The sequence below is a fragment of the Halichoerus grypus genome, chromosome 1 (assembly GCF_964656455.1).
Source record: "Halichoerus grypus chromosome 1, mHalGry1.hap1.1, whole genome shotgun sequence".
NCBI classification, from domain to species: domain Eukaryota; kingdom Metazoa; phylum Chordata; class Mammalia; order Carnivora; family Phocidae; genus Halichoerus; species Halichoerus grypus.
Genome location: NC_135712.1, coordinates 167,321,173 through 167,345,936, shown reverse-complemented (window position 1 = coordinate 167,345,936; position 24,764 = coordinate 167,321,173). Strand labels below are relative to the sequence as shown.

At 50.5% G+C, this 24,764-nt stretch overlaps 1 protein-coding gene across 1 annotated transcript; it reads right to left on the bottom strand.

Moving 5' to 3' along the window:
• Nucleotides 1-1,859: 1,859 nt before the first annotated feature.
• Nucleotides 1,860-21,659, bottom strand: OXTR (oxytocin receptor). Its single transcript, XM_036099892.2, has 2 exons — nucleotides 20,729-21,659; nucleotides 1,860-3,743 (listed from the first exon to the last, which is right to left on the bottom strand). The coding sequence occupies exons 1-2, from the start codon at nucleotides 21,657-21,659 to the stop codon at nucleotides 3,496-3,498; spliced, it is 1,179 nt and encodes a 392-aa protein (XP_035955785.1). The 3' UTR covers nucleotides 1,860-3,495.
• Between the last annotated feature and the right edge of the window lie 3,105 nt (nucleotides 21,660-24,764).

The following is a 24,764-nucleotide window of genomic DNA, read 5'->3' as shown; positions in this document are numbered from 1 at the left end:
ATCTGAGTACTGGAGTTTCAGTGCATGCCTCTCTTCTCCTTGAACATCTAGACCATGTGCATAAATGTGTGGGTGTGTACATGTGTGCATAACGCAGTGTGCAGGGAGGAGAGGACAGTGTATAGAGAGAGTGAATCTATGGCTTTGCAGAAGTGCTCCTGTTTGTATTACAGTCCAAAAAATATGTAAAAAAAATCTTTTTAAAAAGTGCCCCAGAGTACTAATGAGCTGGCCAGTCCCCATCAAGAAACCTCTGATCTAGAACATCCTGTATTTAACAACCAAAGGTAGTTCTTGGGCACGGTCATATCCTTCCTAAAGGCCGAGAGGACACGTGAGAATGTGTTTACCAGGTAAGTAAAACCTTTGAGACCTTTGGTGAATTGCTCTTGTAAATAAAACACAACAGTGTGCAGCCACAAGCCTTCACTTGTGCCTTTCCTAGAGCGGGATGGGGGGATTACCACCAGTAGCACCTTCGTCCAAACTGGAAACACCAACTCTTGCGGAAAAACTGAGTAACTATTCCTCCTAAATGGTGAGTCATGGAGAGAAACAGAAGCTCAGGGAGATTCTAAGGAATTCATCCTTCCAGCTGGCCACCTCTGAATTCGGTTGGTTAACATTTTGTTGTTGTTGTTAACTTCTTTCACATGTTCAATTCAGTGGTTTTAGCATATTCTAAAAACTCACCTACCATCATCACTAATTCTAGAAAATTGTCATCACCCCCGCCCCAAATAAAACCTGGCATCTATTCACATTCACTCTCCATTCAGCCCAGCCTGCAGCCCCTGGCCAGCACCGTCCTCTAGCTTTCTCTATAGATTTGCCTATTCTGGACATGTCACAAAAACGGAGCCATACAGTATGTGGCTTTCTGCAATGGCTTCTCCCACTTGGCATCATGTTTTCAAGGGTCATCCATGTTGCAGCATGTGCCAGGATTTCATTCCTTTTCATAGCCAGATACTATGCCACTGTACACACAGACCATATTTACCCATTCATCTGTTGATAGGCATCTGGGTAATTTCCACTTTGGGCTATTACAACTGATGGTGCCATGAACATGAACATTTACGTACAAGTTCTTGTACTTGTGTATGCTTTCATTTCTCTTGAGTAAATACCCAGGAGTGGCATTTCTGGCTCATATGGTCATTCTATGTTTAACTTTTTGAGGCACAGCCAAAGTATTTTCCAAGTGGCTGGACCATTTTCTATTCCCACAAGCGATGTAGGAGAGTTCCAATGACTCTCTATCCTTGCTGGCACCTGTTAGCGCCCATCTTTTTGATGACGGTGGGGTCTTAGTGGGTGTGAAGTGGCATTTCGCTGTGGCTTGAATATGCATTTTCTTAATGAATAATAATATTGAGCATCTTTTCTTGGGCTTATTGGCCATTTTTATGTCTTCCTTGGAGAGGATATAAATATATGTCTATTTATCTGTTTATTCAAATATTTTGCCCCTTTAAAAAACTGGCTTATTTGTCTTTTTATTGTTAAGTGGTGAGAGTGCTTGATATATTCTGGATAGGAGTATATGATTTGCAAATATTTTCTTCCATTCTGTGAGGTGTCTTTTCACTTTTTTGACAGTGTCCTTTGAAGCTAAAAATTCTATACCCCATTTTTGATGAGGTTAATTTATCTATTTTTCCTTTGCTTATGCTTTTGGGTATCATATCTAAGAAATCATTGCCTAATCCAAGGTCACATAGATTTATGCCTATGTTTTCTTCTAAGAGTTTTATAGTTTTAGCTCTTATGTTTAGGGCTTGAAGCATTTTGAGTTTATTTTTATACACAGTGTGAGGTAGGAGTCCAGCTTCATTCTTTTTTTTATTGAAGTATAGTTGACGTACAATGCTATATTAGTTTCAGGTGTACAACATGGAATTCCAACAATTCTATGCATTACTCAATGCTGACCACAGTACACTTACTGTGTCACATACAATGCTATTACAATATCATTGACTATATTCCCTGTGCTGTACTTTTCATCACTGTGACTTACTTGTTTCATAACTGGAAGTTTGTACCTCTTAATTCCCTTCACCAGCTTCATCCTTTTGTATGTGGATATCCAGTTTTCCCAGCACCATTTGTTGAGCAGACTGTCTCCCCTACTGAATTCTTTTGCCACACTTGTCAAAATTCAATTGGCCATAAATGTGAGGGTTTATAACTGCACTCTCCATTCTATTCCATTGATCTATTCCATTGATCTACATGTCTATCCTTATGCCAGTACCACACTCTTTTGATTACTGAAGATTTGTAGTAAATTTTGAAACCAGGAATTGTGAATCCACCAACTTTGTTCTTCTTTTCAAAGGATCATTTGGCTATTCTGGGTTCCTTGCATTTCTGTATGAATTTTAGGATCAGCTTATCAATTTGTGCAAAGAGGCCAACTAGGATTTTGATAAGAGAATGCATTGAATCTGTAGATCATTTTGGACAGTACTGTCATCTTAATAATATTTAAGTCCATGAAGATAGGATGTCTTCTTCAGTTTCTTTCAATGGTATTTTGTAGTTGTCAGGGTATGAGTCTTGTAGTTCTTTTGTTAAATTTATTCCTATTTTATTCTTTCTTATACCAGTATAAATGGGATTATTTCTTAATTTCATTTTCATATTGTGAATTGCTAGTATAAAGAAATACAACTGGTCTTTGCATATTGACCTTGTACCCTGAAACCTTGATGAATTCATTTATTCGTTCTAATGGTTTGTACATGTGCATGAACTCCTTAGAATTGTCTACATACAAAATCATGCCATCTGCAAAGAGTTTTACTTCTTCTTTTCCAATCTGGATGCCTTCTGTTTCTTTTTCTTTCCTAATTGTTTTATGTAAATATTAGCTTCTTAAATATTTTTAACCCAAGTTTTAATCGACTGCCTATACCAAATGGTTTCATAAGAGAATCCCCTGTTCCTAGGGCCACCTTCAGACATGCTGGTGCCCAAGGATGCTAGGATGGTTCCATGCAAAAGTAAAAGCACTCTGAAGTCAGGAGGATATTAGCACCACCCTCCACATCCGAGGTCCCACTCCTGTTCCTTATTCTGAGCTCAGAACAGTAAGCTTCCATACATCTATCCTATACTCACCAGCTTTCACAAGACCCCAGAATAAAGGACTAAAAAGATACTGAAGTGAAATGACAGGTCCAGGAGAAAAAAAACAACCCATCCGCCAGCCAGAGGTGGGAGTGGGGGCAGGGTATATAAACACCCGTAGGAAGCTAGGGGAGACCCAGGAACTGTCTGATGGCTGAGTCATCCCATCATCTTCCACCACGGAGACTACTTCCCAACCCATGCCAGAATTTCCCACCCCACTCAAGCTACCCCAAGGTGTGGAAGGGTGCAAACTGAAAGGTACCTTATACATACATGCACACGGCCACCAAGGGGCGGACTGTCTACGTTGGCACAACCTGAGCCACGGGAGGCAGTCCTGGCCCAGCCCAGTCACACTGTGGATGGCTGCGAGCAGCTCCTCTGGCTGGAGCTGTGGCAGCTCAGGACAAAAGTGGATGAGTTGCTCTTTTTGCTGACGCTGGTCTCTCCCGGACGGTTGCCCTTCAGGTAGCCAGAGGAGCAGCAGAGGAAACGTTGTACAAGTTCATGGAAGAGGTGGCCCGTGAAGAGCATGTAGATCCAAGGGTTGCAGCAGCTGTTGAGGCTGGCCAGGAGCATGGCTATGATGAAAGCCGAGGCTGAAAGGAGGATGGGGGTGTGGGGGGAAAGGAGAACAGGCCATCACTACTGGAGGGTCATCATCATTACTTGAGAACAGCCTTTCCCAGGTACCAGGTGCTGGGTCACAAGACAAAGAAGTAGAGAGACAAAGTCTGTCTGCCTTCCATATTGTGGCTCGGGGCGTGTGCTTAGCCTGCCCTGCCTCCCCCCACCCCCCACACACACACCCAGCCTTCCCAGGCTCAGCCCAGCCCTAGAATGCTCCCTGTCCTTTCTCTCATCAAAAGAGTACCCGCCAAATGCTTCTGTATGTAGGAGCTGCATTCGTCACGGCCACCTGTTCATTCATAACTCACCCAGTAAGTATCCAGTGCCTACGACTCCGAGTGCCCAAGAGCACAGTCTGGAAGCTGCCAGACTGAGTTTGTAGTCTTGTTCCGCCAGCAACAAATTACTTTAGTTCCCCAGGAGACTGCTGTTTGCTAATCTTTCCATGCGGATAACAAGAGTATCCAAACCTCACGGGAATACTGCAAGGATTAAAAAAATGCCTGGTACACAGTAAGTGTCCAATACATGGTGGCTGCTATCGTCACCATGTGCCACACACCAGGCTAGGCACTGGGGACACAAAAATAAAATGAGCACCACAGGGTGGGCATGATGCGGGTCAGGTTGGGCAGACCAAGGAGGGGTGCGACTCTGAGCGAATCATGGCCAGCCCCACAGAAACCGGCATTTGAGCTGATACCTTTAGGATGCTTATGAGTTTTCCAGGCAGAGAAGGGAGGAAGGGAGCTCCAGGCAGAAGGAACAGCCCAGGCAAAGGCATGGTGGCAAGAAAGCATTGCCATCTTTGCAGTTGAGAATACTGAAAGTTCTGTACCCCTCAGAGCTCTGCTTCCACACAACAAATCAGACTTACACAGGAGAAAAGTTTACCCTGAAATTATTTAAGGCACTGGGCAGAAGCCATTATACTGAGGATTGACTGTGTTCCAGGCAAAATTAAGGATCAACTTCAAGACATTGCTTGTCATAAATTCAAGCTTCAAGAGGAAAGAAAAATTCCTAATCCTGGGGCGCCTGGCTGGCTCAGTCACTAGAGCATGAGACTCTTTCTTTTTTTTTTTTTTAAGATTTTATTTATTTATTTGTCAGAGAGAGAAAGAAAGAGCACAAGCAGGGAGAGTGGCAGGCTGAGGAAGAAGGCTCCCCGCTGAGCAAGGAGCCCAATGTGGGACTCGATCCCAGGACCGTGGGATCATGACCTGAGCTGAAGGCAGACGCCTTAACCAACTGAGCCACCCAGGCATCCCAGAGCATGCGACTCTTGATTTTGGTGTTGTGAGTTCAAGCCCCACGCTGGGTGTTGACATTTTTTAAAAAAGAAAGAAAGAAAGAAAAGAAAAATTCCTAATCCTACATACTTCCAAGTAGAGGGGGGGAAAAAATCTGAGTTTCTTGTAATAGACTTCAATCTGACAAACTGCAGATATCTCCCACCAATGGAGGAGAATGAGCAATCCCTCCAGAAACCTGCAAGGAAAACAATGTACCCAAGAATGCTGCTCACAGCCACATCCTTAACAGGGAAGGCAGCTACAAAAAGGCGTGGAAAATCTGCTGGTCTTTGGTCTTTTCTGCATGAAATTTTCAAAAAATAACTCCAGAATTCTGGGACACCTGGCTGGCTCAGTCGGAGCCGCGTGTGATTCTTGATCTTAGGGTTGTGAGTTTGAGCCCCACGCCGGGTGTAGAGAAGACTTAAATGAATAAGTAAATAAAAACTTAAAAACAATAAGTAATTCCAGAATTCAAGAGCTAAATCCAGGAAAGGATTTCTCACAGGGACAGTGAAGTCACAAGATCTAGATGCCATGACAGAGGCAGAGCATGGAGACATTTGTCAGCAAAGTCACCAAGCACCAAAGGGAGAAGGATGATTGTCTGCAAGATGAATGTTTGGTTCTCAAAGTGGGATCCCTGGATCACCTGGGAACTTGTTAGAAGTGTAAATTCTCAGGCCCTACCCTAGACCTACTGGACCAGACTCCTGTGGGTGAGGTTCTGACACACACACGAGCTGGAGAACCACTGGTCTAATTCCTTGGTGCACCTGTTGGCACAAGAGCAAACTACAGCAGATAAAACCAGAAAGTCTTGCACAAGAGAATCTTTAGGGAAGCAAAGGAGTAGCATCTAATCCTTAGACTGAAATAGTAAAGAATAGGAAAGTGGAAAAATGGAGGGGGGGAAAAAGCCAGTACTGTTCATTTTCTATAAAAGAGAATGGAAAAAATATGTTTGATTTGGGTGGCTAAGAAGATGAATTTAAGTTTAGAAATTCTGGTGGGAAATCACCAAGAGTAAAAACAGAATGTCCTCAAAATCATAATTAAATGTATAAAATAAAGGAGGCAAAATCAACACATCAAAAGTTAGAATTTAAAAAGGGCATTGAGAAGTAAACTACCAGACACAGAGGCAAGAATGCAGGCATGTAAGGACAGGAAACGAGGTAGAAGGACATAGCAGGAATGAAGCTCACACATGCACAGGAAGGCACCACCTTTTACTTAACTGTATATAGTTGTAACTGTATCTTTTCTCTTAAGCTATTTGCCTGGCTTTACATTTATATCATTTAGCTTATTTATCCTATTAAAAAAAAGGCATACAGAAACATCAACAACAAAAAAGGAAACAGTTAATGAATTCCCAAGTCACCACGTGGAGATTTCCTACCTCCCCGTGGCCAGCCCGGGTGGGAGGAATTGGGACCAGGGCCAGCGCCTCTGCCCCCACCTGGTGGCCAGAGATATGAACGATGGGCCTGGCTTGGCTCCCTGGGGGATGGATGACCCTCTCTAAGCTGAACCTGCTCCTGTCAGGTTGCCAAAGGCTAAGGGTACAATTAGACTTTTAAAAATCTGGCAATATCCTAACCATCGAGAGACAGGAGTCCACAGTGGTGGAAATGCAAGCCATCAGCAGGGAGGAGAGCTCTCTGGGAATCAGAAACAGGCTGTGGAGGACATAACAGAGGAAGGAAGGAATAGGAATGAAGGCACATAAGTGAGAATGTCCAAGAACATTCAGGGACTGCCAGAGTTGGAGAAAAGGAATTTCACGGGGAAAGAAATGGGAAAGAGCCAGGCTGAGGGGAATCTTGAATGCAGGCCGTCTGAGCTTTAGTCTATAGACAATGGGGAGCCCTTGGTGGTTTCTGAGCAGGTGACTGATTGATTGCACCTCACCGGCTCTCTGCACTTACTGGACCTTGTTTAGACCACACTGCTGCCCTTTCTGCTTCGCAGGGCTGCAGACCAACAGGAACAGAACAAAGCACGGAAAATACTGTCCTCACGATTCACGATGTTGTTTCCAAGCGAGCACATGGCAAGGTAGCAATGCTGACCATGGGAATGACTGCTCAAGCTCGCACAGGACCCTCTGGTTTTCAAAGCAGACTCATCCCCATCTTATATGTGAGGAAAGGGAAGCCCAGAAGGGAACTGACTTCCCCAGGGACACACAACACGTCACCCTGTGTTTCTACCTTAAACTAATGAAGTCTTTCCTTTTCAAACTAGGTCAGCATGCACACACGTCAGATTCGTACCAGTTAGTGAATCCTTTCTGTCTGAAAGCAAAGACACAGGCTTGCCAGGCAATCACTCTTAGAGTGTGATTTGAGGGACAGAGTCAGAGAGCAACTACCCTTTGCCCACACAGATAGAAATGCCCCTGGAGGCTAGGTATTGCCTGTTCCCAGTGATGGTCTTTTATAATCTAAGTATATCTGGGATGGTAAACACGTTACCTCCTATCAGATCACCCTCGTTCCTAGCAGAAATGTCTCCTGGCCTAGGCCAGGGACAAGCAAGCTATATAGTTTTGTCTATGGGGGCCAAACCCCACCTGATGCTTGTTTTTCTTTTTTTTTTTTTTTTTTAAAGATTTTATTTATTTATTTGACAGGGAGAGACAGAGAGAAGGAACACAAGCAGCAGGGGTGGGAGAGGAAGAAGCAGGCTTCCCGCTGAGCAGGGAGCCCGATGCGGGGCTCGATCCCAGGATCCTGGGACCATGACCTGAGCCGAAGGCAGACGCTTAACAACTGAGCCACCCAGGCACCCCTGATGCTTGTTTTTCTAAATAAAGTTTTATTGGAACACAGCCACACCCATTCATTCATATATTGTCTATGGCAGCTTCTGTACTACAAGGACAAAGCTGAGTACCTGTTCCAGAGACCTTATACCCACAAGCCTAAAAGAGTTACTGCCTGGCCCTTTACAGAAAGCTAGCCAATCCTTGATGCCTGGAAGAGGGGCAGATGTTAAAAAGCGGCGGGAAGGGCCCCGAAGGGCGGGGAGAAACCCACAGAGCAAGCCCTGCCCACTTCTCCCCACACTACCATGAGAAGAACCGGGTGATGGCTTTGCTTTCAAGTTACCCAGACACGGCACAAATCCTGGCTTTGCCACTTTGTACCTTGTGTGTTCTAGGGTGAGTCCCCTAACCTCTCTTCACCTCTGTTTCTCCATCTGTGAAATGGGAGTAATAAAAAGAACTTTACAGAATCATTGCCAAGTTTCATTAGACAGGATGCCACGTACTCATCATGATTCCTGGCACTCAATAGAAGTAAAAACTTAATGAACTTAGATATTGCCATTATCACTACCATGATGTGTACATGCCCAGTAAATGCTACTTTTCTTAACGATAACAGAGTTAACGCCAACCCATGTGAAACAATGGGGAGAGGCTGCTCCCTGGGCTGGGCTGTGTCTTGGAATCTGAGACAGCCCGGGGGGTGGAGTGGGGCCAGAGGGCACAGGACCCACTGGTTTAGCTTCTGGAAGCTCTACTGCCATATGGCAGTGTCCATCCAGTGTGGCTCTTGGGCCGGACCACATGGCCAAGCAGGTCAGCTTATACGTAGATTCATTTCCTGGCTCTAGAGGCCCGCACCACCAGTGTAACCAACAAGCTCATCTACCCTTCTCAGCTAGCTGGTGACTTCCAGACGGGTTTAAACAGACTGAAACAATGGGCCATCTTCAGGGAGAGCAAGGGGGTGCCGGGGCTCCACAAAGTCAAAGGTGTGCTGAAACAATGAACTAGCGATAGAGGAGAATGTTCTTGCCTTATTCCATCTTACTTGGGGTCCTGGGAATGTCTGATCTCGCCCTGTAGATTCCAGTGCTAAGATCCGTTTTAACTCACATGGAAGCCTGGACATACGCAGCTGGGGGACGCTGCTGTCTCGACACCGCAAATTGCCCTCTCTCCTTTCTGCTCGGGGCATTCCAGCTCCAGGTTCTGGGGCACGCCACCCTCTGGGTGTTCTTCTGTACTGAAATCCTTACCGTGTGGACTGTCTTCTTTCTTTCTTTCTTTCTTTCTTTCTTTCTTTCTTTCTTTCTTTCTTTCATTCATTCATTCATTCATTCATTTAAGACAGAGTGTGAGCATGGAGAGGGGCAGAGGGAGAGAGAGAGAGAGAGAAACTCAAGCAGTTTCTTGCTCCATGCCCAGCGCAGAGCCAGACTCGGGGCTTGATCCCACAACCCTGAGATCACGACCTGAGCCAAAATCAAGAGTCAGCTGCTCAACCAACTGACCCACCCAGGTACCCTAGGACTGTCTTCTTTTAAAACACAGCTACCCACAGGTAGCTGCTGGTGAGGCACCATTGAAAAGGTGACTCAGAGTGGTGCCACCTCAAGCTGGGTCTAGCAGGTCTGCAGCGGATGCCGTGGTGCCCCGAGCCGAGATCTCGTCTTAGGACCCAGGGGCTCATTCCCCAGCTGCCAGGGAGCTGGCCAGTGAGGCTCTTGGCTGAGTTCCTCTCGGGGCACTGCCTTTGGCCAGAGCAGAACATCCGGTCCCAGGAGCAGCCTAGACCAGTCCATGCAAATATACAAAGGTCCACTTCTTTGCCTTAACTCAGGCTTCTCTGAAGGGCCGTCCCTGCTGGAAGCTCCAACCCTGGCCCCTGGCCACATGTTGGACAAAGCAGAGCAATGATGACGTCGGCGCAGAAAAGGAGGAGCTGAAAGTCAGAATCCACCGACTCCTCCTAAGGTGTGGTCTGCTGCCGGCACCTTCTCTGGGGCCAGGAGGGTGGGGGAGCGCTCGCAGAGGGGCCGCGGTGGAGCACTGACAAGGGAGGAGCCAGGGACACAGGATTCAGGCGCAAACCCCTGAGGTCTGAATCCTCCACCTAATCCTTCTTTGAGCCACATCTACCATATGAGCCTTAACAGCCTTATCTGTAAATTGGAGGTGACACTTGTAAGGACTTTGAGAAAACTGGAGGGAAAAAGTGTAAAAGGGCTTTGTGAATGGCAGTGTTTATTCAGGTGATGGGTATCATTATTAACAGATAGGAGATATTACCAACCACATCATTTTTTAAAGCCCAAAGTTTGGAGGCTTCTTATCCCAGGTCAGTTAAAGAAAGTGTCCTTTGCCTATTTTTCCATGACTTCAAAAATTTAAAAAAAAAAAAATTAAAACCCAGAGCCCTGGGGTTGGATGACATGACACCAAAGAAACTCCTGATCATCCATCTGGAAAAGCTTACCCGGCCAGTGACATAAGAAACCCAGAAGGGAAGGTGGCTGCAACCCTGGGGAGGGCAGGATTTCAGGGTCTCCTGAAGGTGGGACCCCACCTCTCCTGCTTGCTCCCCATAAAAATAACATTCCTCCCCAGGACAGAGCCCTGAATGACACAAACTTCTCTCTCTGGTCCTTGCCAAAAAGGGGGAGGCACTGGTCCAGGGACTGGTCCTCACACCTGCCTGGCCACCAGCTTAGGGCTTTTCTCGGAGGAAAAGGAGGAGGAGGTCAGATGTTCTAGCATCCTTTCATGCCCTGTGCCCGCTGCCACAACACCAGCCCTGGGGACCTGCTCTCAAGGGAAAGACAGACGTAGAAGACAGCACTCTATTAAACACGGAGGTGCAGCACTGGGAGGGCGGGCTGGTGGGCCCAAGCCTGGGCACTAGGGGTGATCTTCGAGTGGGGGCTCCTAGGCGCCAAGCAAGAGATGTGAGCAGAAATGACCACCCGCCAAAAGCCAGATCCCCTGCTGGGCAATTTTACCCCCAGGAGACAGACACAACTCTGTATTTCCACTCAGCACTGTGATTCATGGAGGGGTGGGTGGCAGAGGGCCACTTGAGGACGAGGACGGTATGCCCCAAAGCGTTCCACCCGCCTACGAGCCTGGCTTTACTCAAGCCCCAAGAACTCCCATGTTTGGATTTCCCGGCACCCCCTCCACCCTGGCACCGAAGGCTCAAATTAGCCCCGAACAGCTGATGGGCAGGTGGCCAAGGCCTCTCTGGGCTGTGTTGTGCCTGAGGCAACTAAGGCATTTCACATACACTTCAAAGACGGACGGCTTAGCTAACATCTCTCCTCCGAGTCAAATCAAGCCCATCCACTTTTATAAGAGGCCCTCGCTCCAGACACCACTTACTTGGTTCAAGGACCCCCCACCAGGGGATTGGGAATTTGGGTTTAAGTACCTTATTCCTAGAGGGGCTGTGTAAGAATTTGAGAGCTGTAGTCTACAGAAGCCTTTTTTTTTTTTTTTTTTTATGATTTTTGAATGTACACTCACATCAAGATTGAATACTAGTATGTATTGTAGAGTGCCTTTTTTGAAAAGACCACAATTTTACAACATTGGAATGGTTTTAAAATTCACAGATATGTGATCACCCCATGCATCATAAAGCCAGGGCTAAGAGCCAAATCTGTGGGCTACAGAGCTTTAAGTGAGCTTCTATTATGTCACTGCCCAAATCTGGGGGACATGTTGAGTGCACTGGGCTGGACCTAAGGAATAACCACATTCTGGAAGCAGAAGAGCTGGGGCCTTTTGATAAACAACCAGCCCTTCTCTACCCTGCAGGGAACGACAGGCCGTGCAGCCAATTTCAGCCATAGGTACGAAGGCAAACTGCACATTTGATAAAAGAGGTAAGACATTAAAGACTTCTATTCAATATGTAGTCTATGGGCTGGCTCCATAGGCATCACCTGGCTGCTTGGTAAAAATGCAGACTTTTGGGCTCCCTCCCAGACCTCCCTAATCAGAATCTGCATTTTAACAAGATCCCCCCCTGCCACATGATCTGTGTGCTCACTGAAGTTTTAGAAGTATCCCTCCAACAGGGAGAAAGATAATAATAAAGTAACCGCCCGATGATGTCAACATGGAATGTGCTTCTTTGCATAGCCAGCTCCTACTCATCCTTGGAAACCCTTTTCAAATGTTGCTTCCTCTCTGAACCCCTCCCGATGTTTTTTCCTCCAGGGAGACAGAATCAATGGCTGCCTCCTGGGGCACTCACCTGGGGGTGATAAATAAACACTGATAGTAAAGATCTCTCTTACTGCGGCATCCCTCCACATCGTCATTACTTACGTTTCCAGACTTGTGGCTGGGGGCTGGATGTCATTTGTGGAAAGCAGTTAAGAGTTCTATAAGGGACTGAACTGAAGTGAAGCACGAAATTAGCAGACAGGAAGTCCTGAGAGAACTGCTGAAAAGGCATAAAGGCAATCTCCCTGCTTGACAAGAGGAGGGGGCTCTAACACCGTGAGTGGATTCTAGTGCAGTTCCTTCTAGGAAAATCAGGTTCATACTCAGATATCCAGGTCTGGTGGAGAGAAAGAGAGAGAAACGGAATGAGCAAAAATGACGGTTCCGGCGTGAGGTGTGGGCCACGGAGGGCAGAGGCCCGTGGTACTGCAGCATCTGGCCGTGGGGGGGAAGTGTCAGCTCCCTGCAGAGCGGGACAGGAGACTCTGGCCACAGCTGCCCCTCCGTGGGTGGCTGGGAATCAGGATCACAGGAATCAGGGGCTGGGACTCGACTGCCTGGTTACACCCCCTTCCGGCTCATCCCTTAGGCAAGAGTCCCTGCAACTTCTAAAATCCAGATCTAGAACCTTCCCACCTCCCCTCCTGCTGCCTCCTCCAGGTAAGGCTTTAGTTTCTCTTTACCTCTTAATGCTGGTTCGGAGCACCGATGGGCTTGCTACCAGTCCTCACCGGAAACTGCAGCCCCTCTGCTAAAACGGTGCTCCCGAGCTCACGACAACTCCCACCTCCAACGGCACTGCCCCAGCCCAGGACCTGACAGTCTTGGAATTTCTCTGCTTTTTAAAGCAGACGTTGGGGGCGTCTGGGTGGCTCAGTTGGTTAAACGTTTGCCTTTGGCTCAGGCCATGAACTTGGAGTCCTGGGATCGAGCCCCGCAGTCGGGCGCAGTCGGTCCAGGCTGCCGGCTCAGCGGGGAGCCGGCTTCTCCCTCTGCCCCTCCCCCTGCTTGTGCTCTTGCGGGCAGGCACTCTACCTCACACGCTCTGTCTCATTCTCTCTCAGATAAAGAAAACCTTTAAAAAAAGAAAAAGCAGGGGCGCCTGGGTAGTTCAGTCGTTAAGCGTCTGCCTTCGGCTCAGGTCATGATCCCAGGGTCCTGGGATCGAGCCCCACGTCGGGCTCCCTGCTCAGCGGGAAGCCTGCTTCTCCCTCTCCCACTCCCCCTGCTTGTGTTCCCTCTCTCGCTGTGTCTCTCTCTGTCAAATGAATAAATAAAATCTTAAAAAAAAAAGAAAAAGAAAAAGAAAAAGCAGCCATTGATTGAGCACTTACCATATGCCAGGCACTGTGCCACTCACTGGCAGCCACAGCCCCCCCGCCCACAACCTAAACTCTATTCTTAACTCCAGAAAACTGGGCTCCGGGCAGGTGTAGTCAACTGCCCAAGGTCACTGCTGCCACTCCTTCGTGCTACACCTCGGGACCTAAGGGCCTGACACCAGCCAGGCAGAAAATGGGGTGTTGCTCCCAGAGCTCTGTAGCCCACCTTGGCCTGACTGTCCCATGTTTATGCAAATGCCAGCTGTCGGCCTCAGGAGGGCAGGTGAGGAACTGGGACGGCTCCCTGCAAACTCTCCTCACTGGAGGACTGAGGTATCAAAGCAGAGGTTGTGTGGACAGGACCCCTGGGACACAGTAATGACTGTTTGTAGAATGGATGCACTGGCCTTCAGAGGAGGAAGGAGACCCCGGAGGAAGCTGCCAAGTTGTGCCCCGCACAGCTCCTGGGAGCATCTTCTCACAGACCGTGAGGTAAAGGGCACCCCCTTGGAACTGTGCCACAAAGCAATCCACACTTGGACTTGGCCTTTGAAGGATGGGTCTCCACAGAAGAGACTGGAGTGGGCATTCCTATGGTGGGAACAGAATCAGCATGAGTGCTAAGCAAAAGGACCCTGTGGGAACTGGCAAGCCGTCAGGGGTACACAAGACAGATTGGCCAGAGCCCAGGGTAGAGGTGAGGAGGGTGCCCTCATTCCTTAACTATTAGTTCAGGCCACGCCTCCATAGGGGGTCTAAACCAGCGCTTCTCAACCAGGGGCGATTTTGCCCGAGGGGACATTCAGCAATGTCTGGAGACACTGTTGGTGGTCACGACTGAGGGAAAGGTGCCAGTGGGAACCAGTGGGCAGAGGCCAGGGATGCTGCTAAACATCCCACAGAGCCCTGGACAGACGCCCTCCCAACAGGGGTTACTGGGCCCAGAATGTCAGGAGCGCCGAAGTTGAGACACTCTGCTCTCAACCAAAGAGCTGCTAATGGAAAGGAAAGTACCACGACGAGAGGTGTGGTACAGCTAGGATGGAGGGGTTAGCAGGTAGCAGGGGAGCTGAGAAGCGCAGGCTTTGAACCCAGAGTGCCCAGAGGGTGGTGCCCTGAGGGCATAGGCAGCCAGGGTGTGTGTTGGGTGTTTCAGCAAAGAGAGCCCAGGAATGTAAAGATGTTGGGGTCACAAAGAGGGTGCAGGGCTCTGGGGCCAGGGCAGGAACCAGCTTTCTAAAAGCACCCAGGAGATCCCAAGGCCAAGCGTGGAGGACCACCTTGAAAATGCTGGCCTGGCGAGGAGGGGCAGTGTGACGGGGCGGCCTTTGGTGTGGGAGGATGTAGGTTCAAACCCCAGCTCCACCCTTTACTCAACAGTGTCCTTGAGCAGGTCTTGCCTCTCTAGGCCTCAGTTTCCTCCTCTGTAAAATGGGGACAAAGCCCCCTTACCTTGCTGTGTTCGGGTGAGGATGAGACGTGGGACTGGGTACTCAACAAGTGGGGGTTCCTGTTAGCAACTACGCTAACTCCTCATGTCGCTGAAGCCGATGCCCACAGAGGGTGTCCTGTTCTATCCCCACTGTTCAGCTGGGAGTGACAGAGGCCCACAGATCACCCAGAGACTTGCCCCAAATCACAGAGATGGCAACAAGACCAGGTCTCTGAAGGGGGCTCTCACCACTGCCCAGTGCTGTCTCCCGGGACTGATGAAGTGGGGGCCGGGAGAGCACAGTTCAGCCCCCAGCCAGCCCCTGCCTCTGGGGGTGAGCCCCGTGGGGTTCCCTTCACTTCCATCACTTGTCAGTGCAAAGTGGTGGGGTCATCAGGTGGGCCAAGCCCTCAGGCATCTGACCGGCCAGCCCAGCCTCTCTAGAGAGGACCTAGAGCCGGGAGAGGCCTGCTCTGCCACTGACCTCCTGATCCACAGCCCCCCACAGCCTCCCCACTCCCCTCAAACCTCCATCAAATGGAAGAATTGTGCAGCAAAGCCTCACCCAACAGATTTTTTTTTTCTGCTATTAATCAAACCTCTGGGAGGAGGGGGGATGTGAAGTCACCTGGGACAGAAACCCAAAGGGAAAGCATTCGCATTAGCCAAGAACATAACTCACAACTGCTTAATGACAAGAGTGTGGTTGTTAACTGTCCATCTAATTGCAATTTATCCCCAGAAGGGCCAAGTTCAAGAGCTCTTCATGGCAGAGAATGATCTGTCCAATCTCCTCCTGCCCTCCCTCCCCCACTGCTCTGCCTATCAATGGCTCACCTGAAGGGGAGACTCTCCGAGGTGCCTGGCCCACCCAAACCTTGGGCACAATATCCTTGAAAAGGTGAGGTGGGTAGGCCACACCGGAGGGACCACAGTTCCACAGAAAAAGGGAGGAGGAGCTGGGAAGCTCATTTTCAGACAGGGAAACACTTAACACCAGGCCTCCTGTGCATTTCCACCTTCCTCCTGGTACAACACTCCTGACAGATGTTTGGTTGCCCCCAAGTGACTGGGCGATCACTTCTTCACCAGGCAGCCAGTTCCAGTGTTGGAGGGCTGCTTAGAAGATCCTTATTTCTCCGGAGTCCAAATCCACACACACATCCCAGCCCATCTCGAGCACCTTTCTCTTCCCACATCCCTCGTATTTGCTCAACCAGCATTGGCTGAGCTCCTAATGGGTGCCCACGCCTGCACTTGGCATTGGACACACACCAGTGAGCAGGACAGAAGGTGTCCCTGTTGTGACCAGGCTCACAGTCCAGCCTTAACAAGTTTCTCCTCCACATACCAACTTCTCTGGACACACTGCCTATTGTCTACAGGCTCTGCTTCCCTCCCGCCCCCCTCCGCCTGGGCTCTCAGGAGAAAAATTACCATCTCCTCCCTCAGGAATACCTGCCAAGAGTCTCAGAGTCAATCCCAAGAATGCAAACAAAACTCATGACAAGTAGAATGGGGGAAGAGGAGAAGAGTGACGTTGATCACATGGCCCCCAGGTGTCACGAGGCACACCATGTCATTCTCCTAACAACCCCACAGGTAGGCTTTGCTTCCTTGATGACACACAGGAGGAAGCTGAGGCCCAGAGAGGTCTAACAGCTTGCTCAAGGACACACAGGAGAAAAGGACAGGGCAAGCTCCAAACACAGGCCAGCCATGTGCTTCTTTCCCTGCACAAACCATGCAGGGTTCCACAGTGTCTGCCAGCTGTCCTGGCCCACCAGACAGGTCCCTTGGTCCTTCTGCAGTCTCTGTGCACTGGAGGTCCCCACCCTGTTCTCTGGGCATTTTCTTGCTCCCATGGAAATCAGCTGGTTTGAGAGAAAAGGGGACTATTCTGCATATGGCTCATCTATGAAGTGTGAGTGAGATTTTTTTTTTTAATTCAAAAGCTTCTCCCCTAGCTTCCAGGCACCTTCTGGTGAACAGAGAGGAGACACGAATAGTGTTCTGTGTGGACAGGTGGCAACCACTGCCCCATCAGCCAACCTGTCCCCCCTCCTCTCTCATCTCTGCCTACTGGACCAGGAATTTCACAAAAAGTAGAGCTGGAGACTCAAAATCAGCCCCACCACAAACAAGCAGCATCAATGAACCCCTGGAAATACAGACACACCCCCTCTACCTCCTCCCTCCCAACTACCCCAAGTCCGAGTCCTTGGGACCAGCAGCAAAGCAAATCCCACTGAGTTCAAGGGGAAAAGTTGGCGCCAAATCTTTGACAGTGGAATTTGCTTGTGAAGATACATATGGGGCTGGTCCACACCCGCCGTGGGTGTCTGGTCTCACCAGCCTCACTAAAGCAGGGCTCCAGCAGCAGGGGACTGCTCTGGGTGGGGAGGAGCTCATTAATTACCACAATGCTCCTCTCCCTTTTCTCTGTTTTTCTTCTGAACAATGGAAATATTGAAATTGAGAGTTTCCTTCTTTGCTCTGGCTCTTAGAAAAAGGAAGCCCCGTGTGCGGCTCACCTCTACACACAGAGCCTTTATTATTATTATTACTATGATTATATTATAATCTTCCTATCCTTTTCTCCCCTTCATCCAGGTTTCCTTGTATCTACTTTGTCTTGCCACAATACCTGAATCTTTGTGGCCAACCTCTCATTACTTTTGGAGCAAGGTGAGCTCTAAACCCATAAAGGCAGCGCTTGGTGTGAATGAAGGTGTGGGAGGGAAAGAAGTCCATCAAAGGAGAGACATGTGAAAGGAGCGCCTGGGTTTGGAGAGAAGGCCAGGGCGCACAAACCCTCACGGAGGCAGGGGCTGTGAGGCTAGCCAAGGGCCACGCGGCCAGCTGCCAAGGCAAGCGTGCCTTCTCCAACCCCTCTGTCAGCCCATGATCTGTAGCCTGTGGTTCCGGAGCTTCTCCTTCCCTCAGAGGTTTTCATGACAAACCGATGCCACATGCATCCCACTCCCTCCACCTCTCTCTGTACCCGCCTGCCCCCGGGCCTCCCGGAAGAATGTCTGGCTGCTCTCCTGGGCTTCCTGAACGTCCAGCCTCCATCCCCCAGGAGATGAGCAGAGCAAGGGGCCCAGATCTAGATATTTTGCATCTCTTCTCAATTCCCTTCCTCTTGGAAAGTGAGGGCTGTGCATTCCTTCCCCAGTGCTGATCAAAATCTCTTGAGTAGCTCAACTGTATCTTTGTTTTGTTCCTTAACACTTGCCAATAGCCTCCAGATGGAGTCACGTCTCCAAAGGGACTATAAACACCATTATTTCTGATGGCCCAGGCTGCTACTTGTAATTATCCCAATTAATGCCAAGTGGGCACGGAGCTTGCGGTCCGCTCAGATCCCCACTGCAACCCTGAGGTCAGAGCACGACTTGGCCAGGCTGGCGACCAGAGCCCAAGACCTCGGTGCTTGATAGGCCCGTCACATGGGGACTGAGTGCCCGCTCCTCGCAGGAGCGGCATCATGAATCCCCTGCCCTGTTGTCTGCATTTGTTCTCTTCTCGGAGCAGCCAAGACAGGGTACAGAGGAGGATGAGGGGGACCTGGGCTTTCCATGTGGCACCCACCGTTTCCTCTGAACTGGGAAAGAAGCAAAGGAACAGAGGGAAGACCTGAGGTTCCTAGAGTCTATTTCTCTCCCTGCTCCTGGAGCCTGAGAGCAGGAGCCTGGCTCTACCGAAGGGAAATCCTCAGGGGACCACATGTACCCAAAACACCTCTGGCCTCCACTTTAGTTGGGTGCTCTCTCTCTCAGTCTCTCTCTTCCTGTGTTTTAAGACAAAGACATGGATTATCTGATGTCCTTTTAAAGCATAGGAAAGATGGAAACCTCACTCAGTGATTAGGATATGTGTTGACCATATACTCTCATTCTTTAGGGAGGAAAATAGGAAGAGGAGAGCAGGTGAGGGGGTGGACAACAAGAAGTCATATGAAGAGGGGGTGGGGGAAAGAAGGAGGGAGAAAAATTCACCAGGGAGAAAAATGAGTGGGAGAGGCCAGGGGAGGGAAAGAGAGAGGCATGAATGAACTGAATGTTGAAATGTCCTCATTCTAAAAGCGAGACACGAAGGGTCAAAGGAGAGAAGGGGACCCCTCACCCAAAGTCCCACACTAGTAAGGGCTAGAGGGAGGGCTCCCCAGTATCTGCTCAGTATCGGTCTCACTTCCTCAAGGACTGGTGTTAGAGCTCCTCAAGACCCGGGTCTGGCATCTCTTTGGCTCCTGCCCAGGAAATAAGTGTAGCCTGATGCCTTAATTAGAAACACCCACTGCTGGCTTTTGCCCAGCCCAACTCCCGAGTTCTGTGTCCTTCATCAGAAGGCTGGCACAGGAGGAAAGAGCTGGGGTGGGAGCAGGAACCCCCAGCTCTAGTCTGCCTCCGATTGGCTGTGGGACCTGGAGCAAGCACCTTCCCCCTCTGGACCCCTGAACCCTTTCTGCAACGTGGAGCAGGGCTGGCTCCGCTGCGTCTGCACAGCAGTCCTCCCCCGACACTGCCGAGCCTGCTGTACCACAGGTGCTCCGCATGTGCTGAATGGTAACTGCCCGGGCCACTAAGAGAAACGCTAGGTTAACGGGCGGGGCTGGGTAAAGCCAGGGGTCTGTGGTTTCTGGAAGAGAGCAAAGCGAAGTTATCCAGCTGAACGAAGGGAGATTTCAGCTTCCATGGGATGGGTGTATTTTAGACTTCTGAGAGCAGGAGTGATTATATTTAGAAACGGGACATTTCTGCAAAAAGGGTAAAAGCAAACCCCTCCATCTACTCTTAGGATCATTAGAGTCACCTGCATCCCAGTGCAGTGCTATGGGCTTACCCTCAAACAAAATGTCTGTCATTCACCATCACTGATCATCCCTCCTGATCTTTGCAGATAAGCTATTGGAATTGTGTGCAATGAAGGGGAAGCTGCCTGGAGCTCCCAGCAGCCCAGCGCTGGCCACAAGCCCCAGGACCCAAGGCGCTCTCTGCTCCCCCAAGCTCCCTCCCCACAGACCAGCCCATTCTACCTTCTCCTCCAGGTCTTCCCCACACCGCCCTCAGCCCAGCACTCCGCAGTCCTCCCATCTGGAGAGCACATTCCCTCCCTACAGAAATCACCCAGCCTCCCAGATCAAATTGGGAAGTTTGCATCTTTGTATTGGGGCTCCCATCCTTTTCCCACCCCTCCCCACCCCACAGGACAAGCAACCGAATCTGGCCCTGGGCACCCCCCACCCCTGGCACTCACCTCTCTGCCTTTTGAGACTCACCGCCTCCAACAGGTCAGGGGTTCAGCGACTCGACCTTACATCCCCACAACACCCTGCCCCGGACCTACTCAGGTACTCAGCGCCAAGCTGGACAAATCAAATAGCCCACCTCCCGCTGCCCTCATCCAAACCAGACCCCCTGTGCTCAGGTTGATTTGAACTTAAAGGGGAAGTTCAACATAAAGTAAATTTAAAGTGGTGAGAGCTTGAGCTTGGACCGCGGTTCGAAAGTTACTTCCACCGCTGCTAACCAGGTGGGAAAGTCACTTGAACCTCAGTTTTCCCGTCCATAAAAAGGAACCATATGCCCCATATGTAGCCCAAGGACTGTGCTAAGGACCTTGCGTGCATTTTCTCATTTCATCCCCCTGATGAGAGCCAGTACTTTCATCATTATGGCCATTTTACAGAAGAGGAAGTCAAGGCTCAGGGAAGTTAAGCCCCAAATCCCTTGGCCAATGGATAATGGAGCCATGACTCAAACCCAGCTCTGCAGGATTCCAAAGCCCGCATCCCCCGCACGAGATCCCCAGAACCCTGTCGGTGCGGAGGAGGCAGGACGAGGACGCCGCCCCGCCGCGCTCCCTCCTCCGGGTTTCCCGCCAGCGCTACCTTCCTTGGGCGCATTGGCGTCCCAGACGCTCCACATCTGCACGAAGAAGAATGGCGTCCAGCACACGATGAAGGCCAGCACGATAATGAAGGTCATCTTAACCGTGCGGATCTTGGCCTTGGAGATGAGCTTGACGCTGCTGACGCGTGCCAGAGCCGCGCGCCCCGCGCCGCCCGCCGCCGCGCCCTCCGGCCCCTCTGCAGCCGCCGCCGCCGCCGCCGCCGCCGTCTTGAGTCGCAAGTTCTGCCAGATCTTGAAGCTGATGAGGCCGTAGCAGGCGGCGAGCACGATGACAGGCACGATGTAGACCGCGAGTGTGATCCACGTGATGTAAGCCTTGGGCCCCCACGGCTGGATGAAGACGGCCCAGCAGTCGAAGACGCCGTCGGCCACCTCGCGCAGCGAGAAGATGTGCACTTGCGGCGCGCTGGCCACCAGACAGCCCAGCCACGTCGCGAGCACGGCCAGGCGGTCCGCGCGGCGACGCAGCGTCCGCAGCGGCTGGCAGATGGCCAGGCAGCGGTCGAGAGACATGAGCAGCAGCAGGTAGGTGGAGGCGAACATGCCCACCACCTGCAGGTACTTGACCAGGCGGCACAGCAGGTCGGGCCCGTAGAAGCGGAAGGTGATGTCCCACAGCAGTTGCGGCAGCACCTGGAACACTGCCACCACCAGGTCGGCTATGCTCAGGTGCTTCATGAAGAAGAAGAGGCGCGAGTGCTTGTGGCGCGTGGTGCGCAGCGCCAGGAGCACGCACGCGTTGCCGCTCAGCGCCAGGAAGAGGATGAGGCACAGCACGGCCACCTCCACGCGCGCCAGGGCCTCGTTGCGCTGCGGGGGCCCGGCGGTGCGGTTGCCCTCGGCTTCCGGAGGCGCCTCGCTGCCGTTGACCGCCTCCGCGCTCCAGTTGGCCACCAGCGCGCCCTCCATGACCGTGGCTGCTGCCGTGCGCCCCTGGTCTTCAAGCCCTTTAAGGAGTAGTGCGGCGGGGTGGGGCCCGACGCGCCTGGGGGTGGCGGGGGTGGAGGGCGCTCCTCGGGTTCCACTCGCTGAGACTCCGAGGGCCGATTTGCTGGTCGGAGCCTGAAACAATCCAGAGGCCCCTGTGAAGACCAAGCACTTATCTCCCGACGCACGTGCGGCTCAGTTGTTCCCTTCCCAGGAACCCCACATTATTTGGGACTAGGGGCACAACCGCCAGCCCGGGGGTGGTTCAGCCGCCACCCCAGAAATCCCCGTTTGAGGTACCTCCTCTGAGCCACTAGAAATGAGCGGGAATCTACCAGACTGCCAGTTTCTTAAGATTTTAAGTCACTTGTACTGGGGGAGAGGGGAGGGTCCTAATCACTTTCCTCTGGGACTGGGCCTCCTAAACAGGCCACCTCTCCCAGAGAGCCCCAAAGCAGCTGTCCGCCCCACCCCACCCCCGACCCTCAGCATATACATCTTCCCGCAAGACGCCCCAAACAGCCATCTCTCCTTACTCCAGTTACTTCCTCCAGAGATCCCCCCAAACAGCCACTTGCTTGGGAAACTCCAGCTCAGAACCATCCCCCTTCAACCTCCTATTTCTAAGACGTTTAGCATCCGCTCTCCCCCCCGGAACTTCCACAACGACTGCTTCGGTGGGACCCCCATTCCAGCGGTCTCTCCTGGAAGAACTTCTGTCTCAATACCTACCCCCAGGACGCCCAACTGCTGTTCCGGGAAGCCCTCCCATGAGAATCCTCCCCAGCCCAGCTGCCTCAGGAAGCCGATGTGGTCTTGGCCCTCGACAGTTAAGGGTTCTGCATCTTGATCCTAAGCGGTCTCTTTGCAGTCTGTGGGAGCACGGGGAGTGCCTCCAGGTGCCAGGGGCGCGAGGCACCCCACCACCTCCACTCGGGTTCCAATGGCTCCCCCAGCCCCAGCCAACCCGTCTACCCGTGCGCAAGACCCAGCTACCTGCACCCAGTCCTCCAGCTGGCCTAAAGTTGGCTCCCTGGGGAAACTGCACCGCCGCGGACAGCTCCGAAGACGCGTGCGCTCCCAGGCCAGGTTGGGATGGCTGCGGGCGGCACCCAGCCTGATACTATCGTGAGGTCTCAGACTCGGAAGCCTCAGCTGGAATTCCCCTCGCCCGCACCTAACTGGTCACTGGATAGGCACAGAAGGCGAGCGAGGAGCGCAGCCCGAGCTGTGCGCGCTGACAGCGTCAGGATGCGGCGCTGTCTGCTGGCGGCCCGCTTTTCTGCAGCCTGGGGCCGGGGCTGCACCACCACACGTGGCCGCTGGGAGGCGCGGAGGGCCGGCCCCGCCAACCCCTGCCAAGCCGGGTTAAGTCGCCCCGGGTTCGCCCCAGAGCGGCAACAAACAGGCTTCTCTCACAGTGGCTTAAAACTGCAAGAGGGAAGGAGCTCATAAATAACCCGCATGGTTTCTTCCTTTCTTGGTTTGGAAGCTTCTGACTCTCAGGCAAACGGGAAGCTTGAATAGCGCTTGAATAGCGGTGTTTTCCCCTGAGTAGATGGTGATGAAGTTGCAAAGGCATTTAACTGACATTTCCCAAACATCAGGTTAATTTCAGCGCTTATTTTTCCCTCCCGGGAGCCTGATATACTGGATTTAGCAGTGAATTCAAGTAAGTCCTTGCTTTGGAATACTTTTGTTCCTATACCCATTCCTATGGAACGAGAAATGCCTTCTGTTCTAATCAGCACTGGCAGAGGGCTTCATTCTTTAGGTAGTTTTAGGGGAAAGATCTCAAGAAAAGAAAAGAAAAAATCTATCTTCATTTTAAATTGATTCTTTTCATCTGTGGCCTGAAGCCTTTTCTGCCTCTTTGCCATGCTTCGAAATTAAAATCCTACATGATGCCAAAGGAAGATGAAATGTTAAAGACAGCTTCTTCTGACTCCTAACTCCTTTTCTATTCTAAAATCCGGGGCGGGAGGGGGGGGGGTGTTAAAGTAATTACAGAGGCCAAGAATTAAGGCAGAAAAAAAAGGTGAGGATTCAAAAATGAACAAGGCTCTTTAAAATTTAAATGCATACGTCCACCTGACATTTCCCTTCTCCCTCTTTTAATTATGTGGAGAGAATTGAGTTAGTCAAAGACCAGGTTTCCTGAATCCACAATTACAGCCCTGTGCCAGGACATCCTAGGGACAGACCATTACTCCATCCTGGTCCCAGGGTTCTAGTTGAGTGAGCATTCCAGGATGGGCCTGGGAATTCCAGCAGCATTGGGAAGAGGTGAAAGTTGTCTTTTTCTTGCCCTTGGAAGTTGTATCATAATATCATTAAAAAGCAAAATTCAAATGAATAAAATTTAAAGATCTTACTGGCTTTATTCAGCAATTCATGAATCAGGCAGTATCCCATCTACTAGATAAAAAGAAGCTAGGATCTCATCCTTCTAGTTTTCCGGAATTTGATGATCTATGCCATCTGAGAACCTAATTCTAGGAGGTAAAACACACCTGCCCCACTCCATGGTGGGATGAGGGAGGGGTTTTCCTTAAGCACCCCCGATGGGATATATTATATCTACCCATCACCTTACCTATTGTACATACCTATCAATAAAATGTGCTGAGAAAATGATTAATGGATCCCCCAAGAACATCCCCCAGTAAATTAATCACTAGAGTCAGACCCTTGCTTCCCAGAATAATATTTCTGTGGCAATCTGGCTACAGGAGGGCTGGGTGTGAGAAAGCATGGTATTCATACACGTGGGATTATTCCTCCCGAAAGAAAGCAATGACAGAGATAAAGCGTGACAATGGATGTGACAACACAACCCCTAGTAAGGAAGTGGCATGAAGAAATGTATTCTCCATCTGTAGACACTGTTGGCCTAGGTGAAGACACAACAAGACATAACTGAGACAGAAAGCATTCTTTGGGAATAACTGAGCTTGGAATAAAGGCAGTCTGTTCTTTTGCAGAAGTAAAGGTTTATTGAGAATCGGGATCTTTGGAATCTGTGACTTCTTTTGGAGAAGTAGGGCCCAGAGGAGCTGAGAGTCATTTCAAAGTGGTTGTTATCCT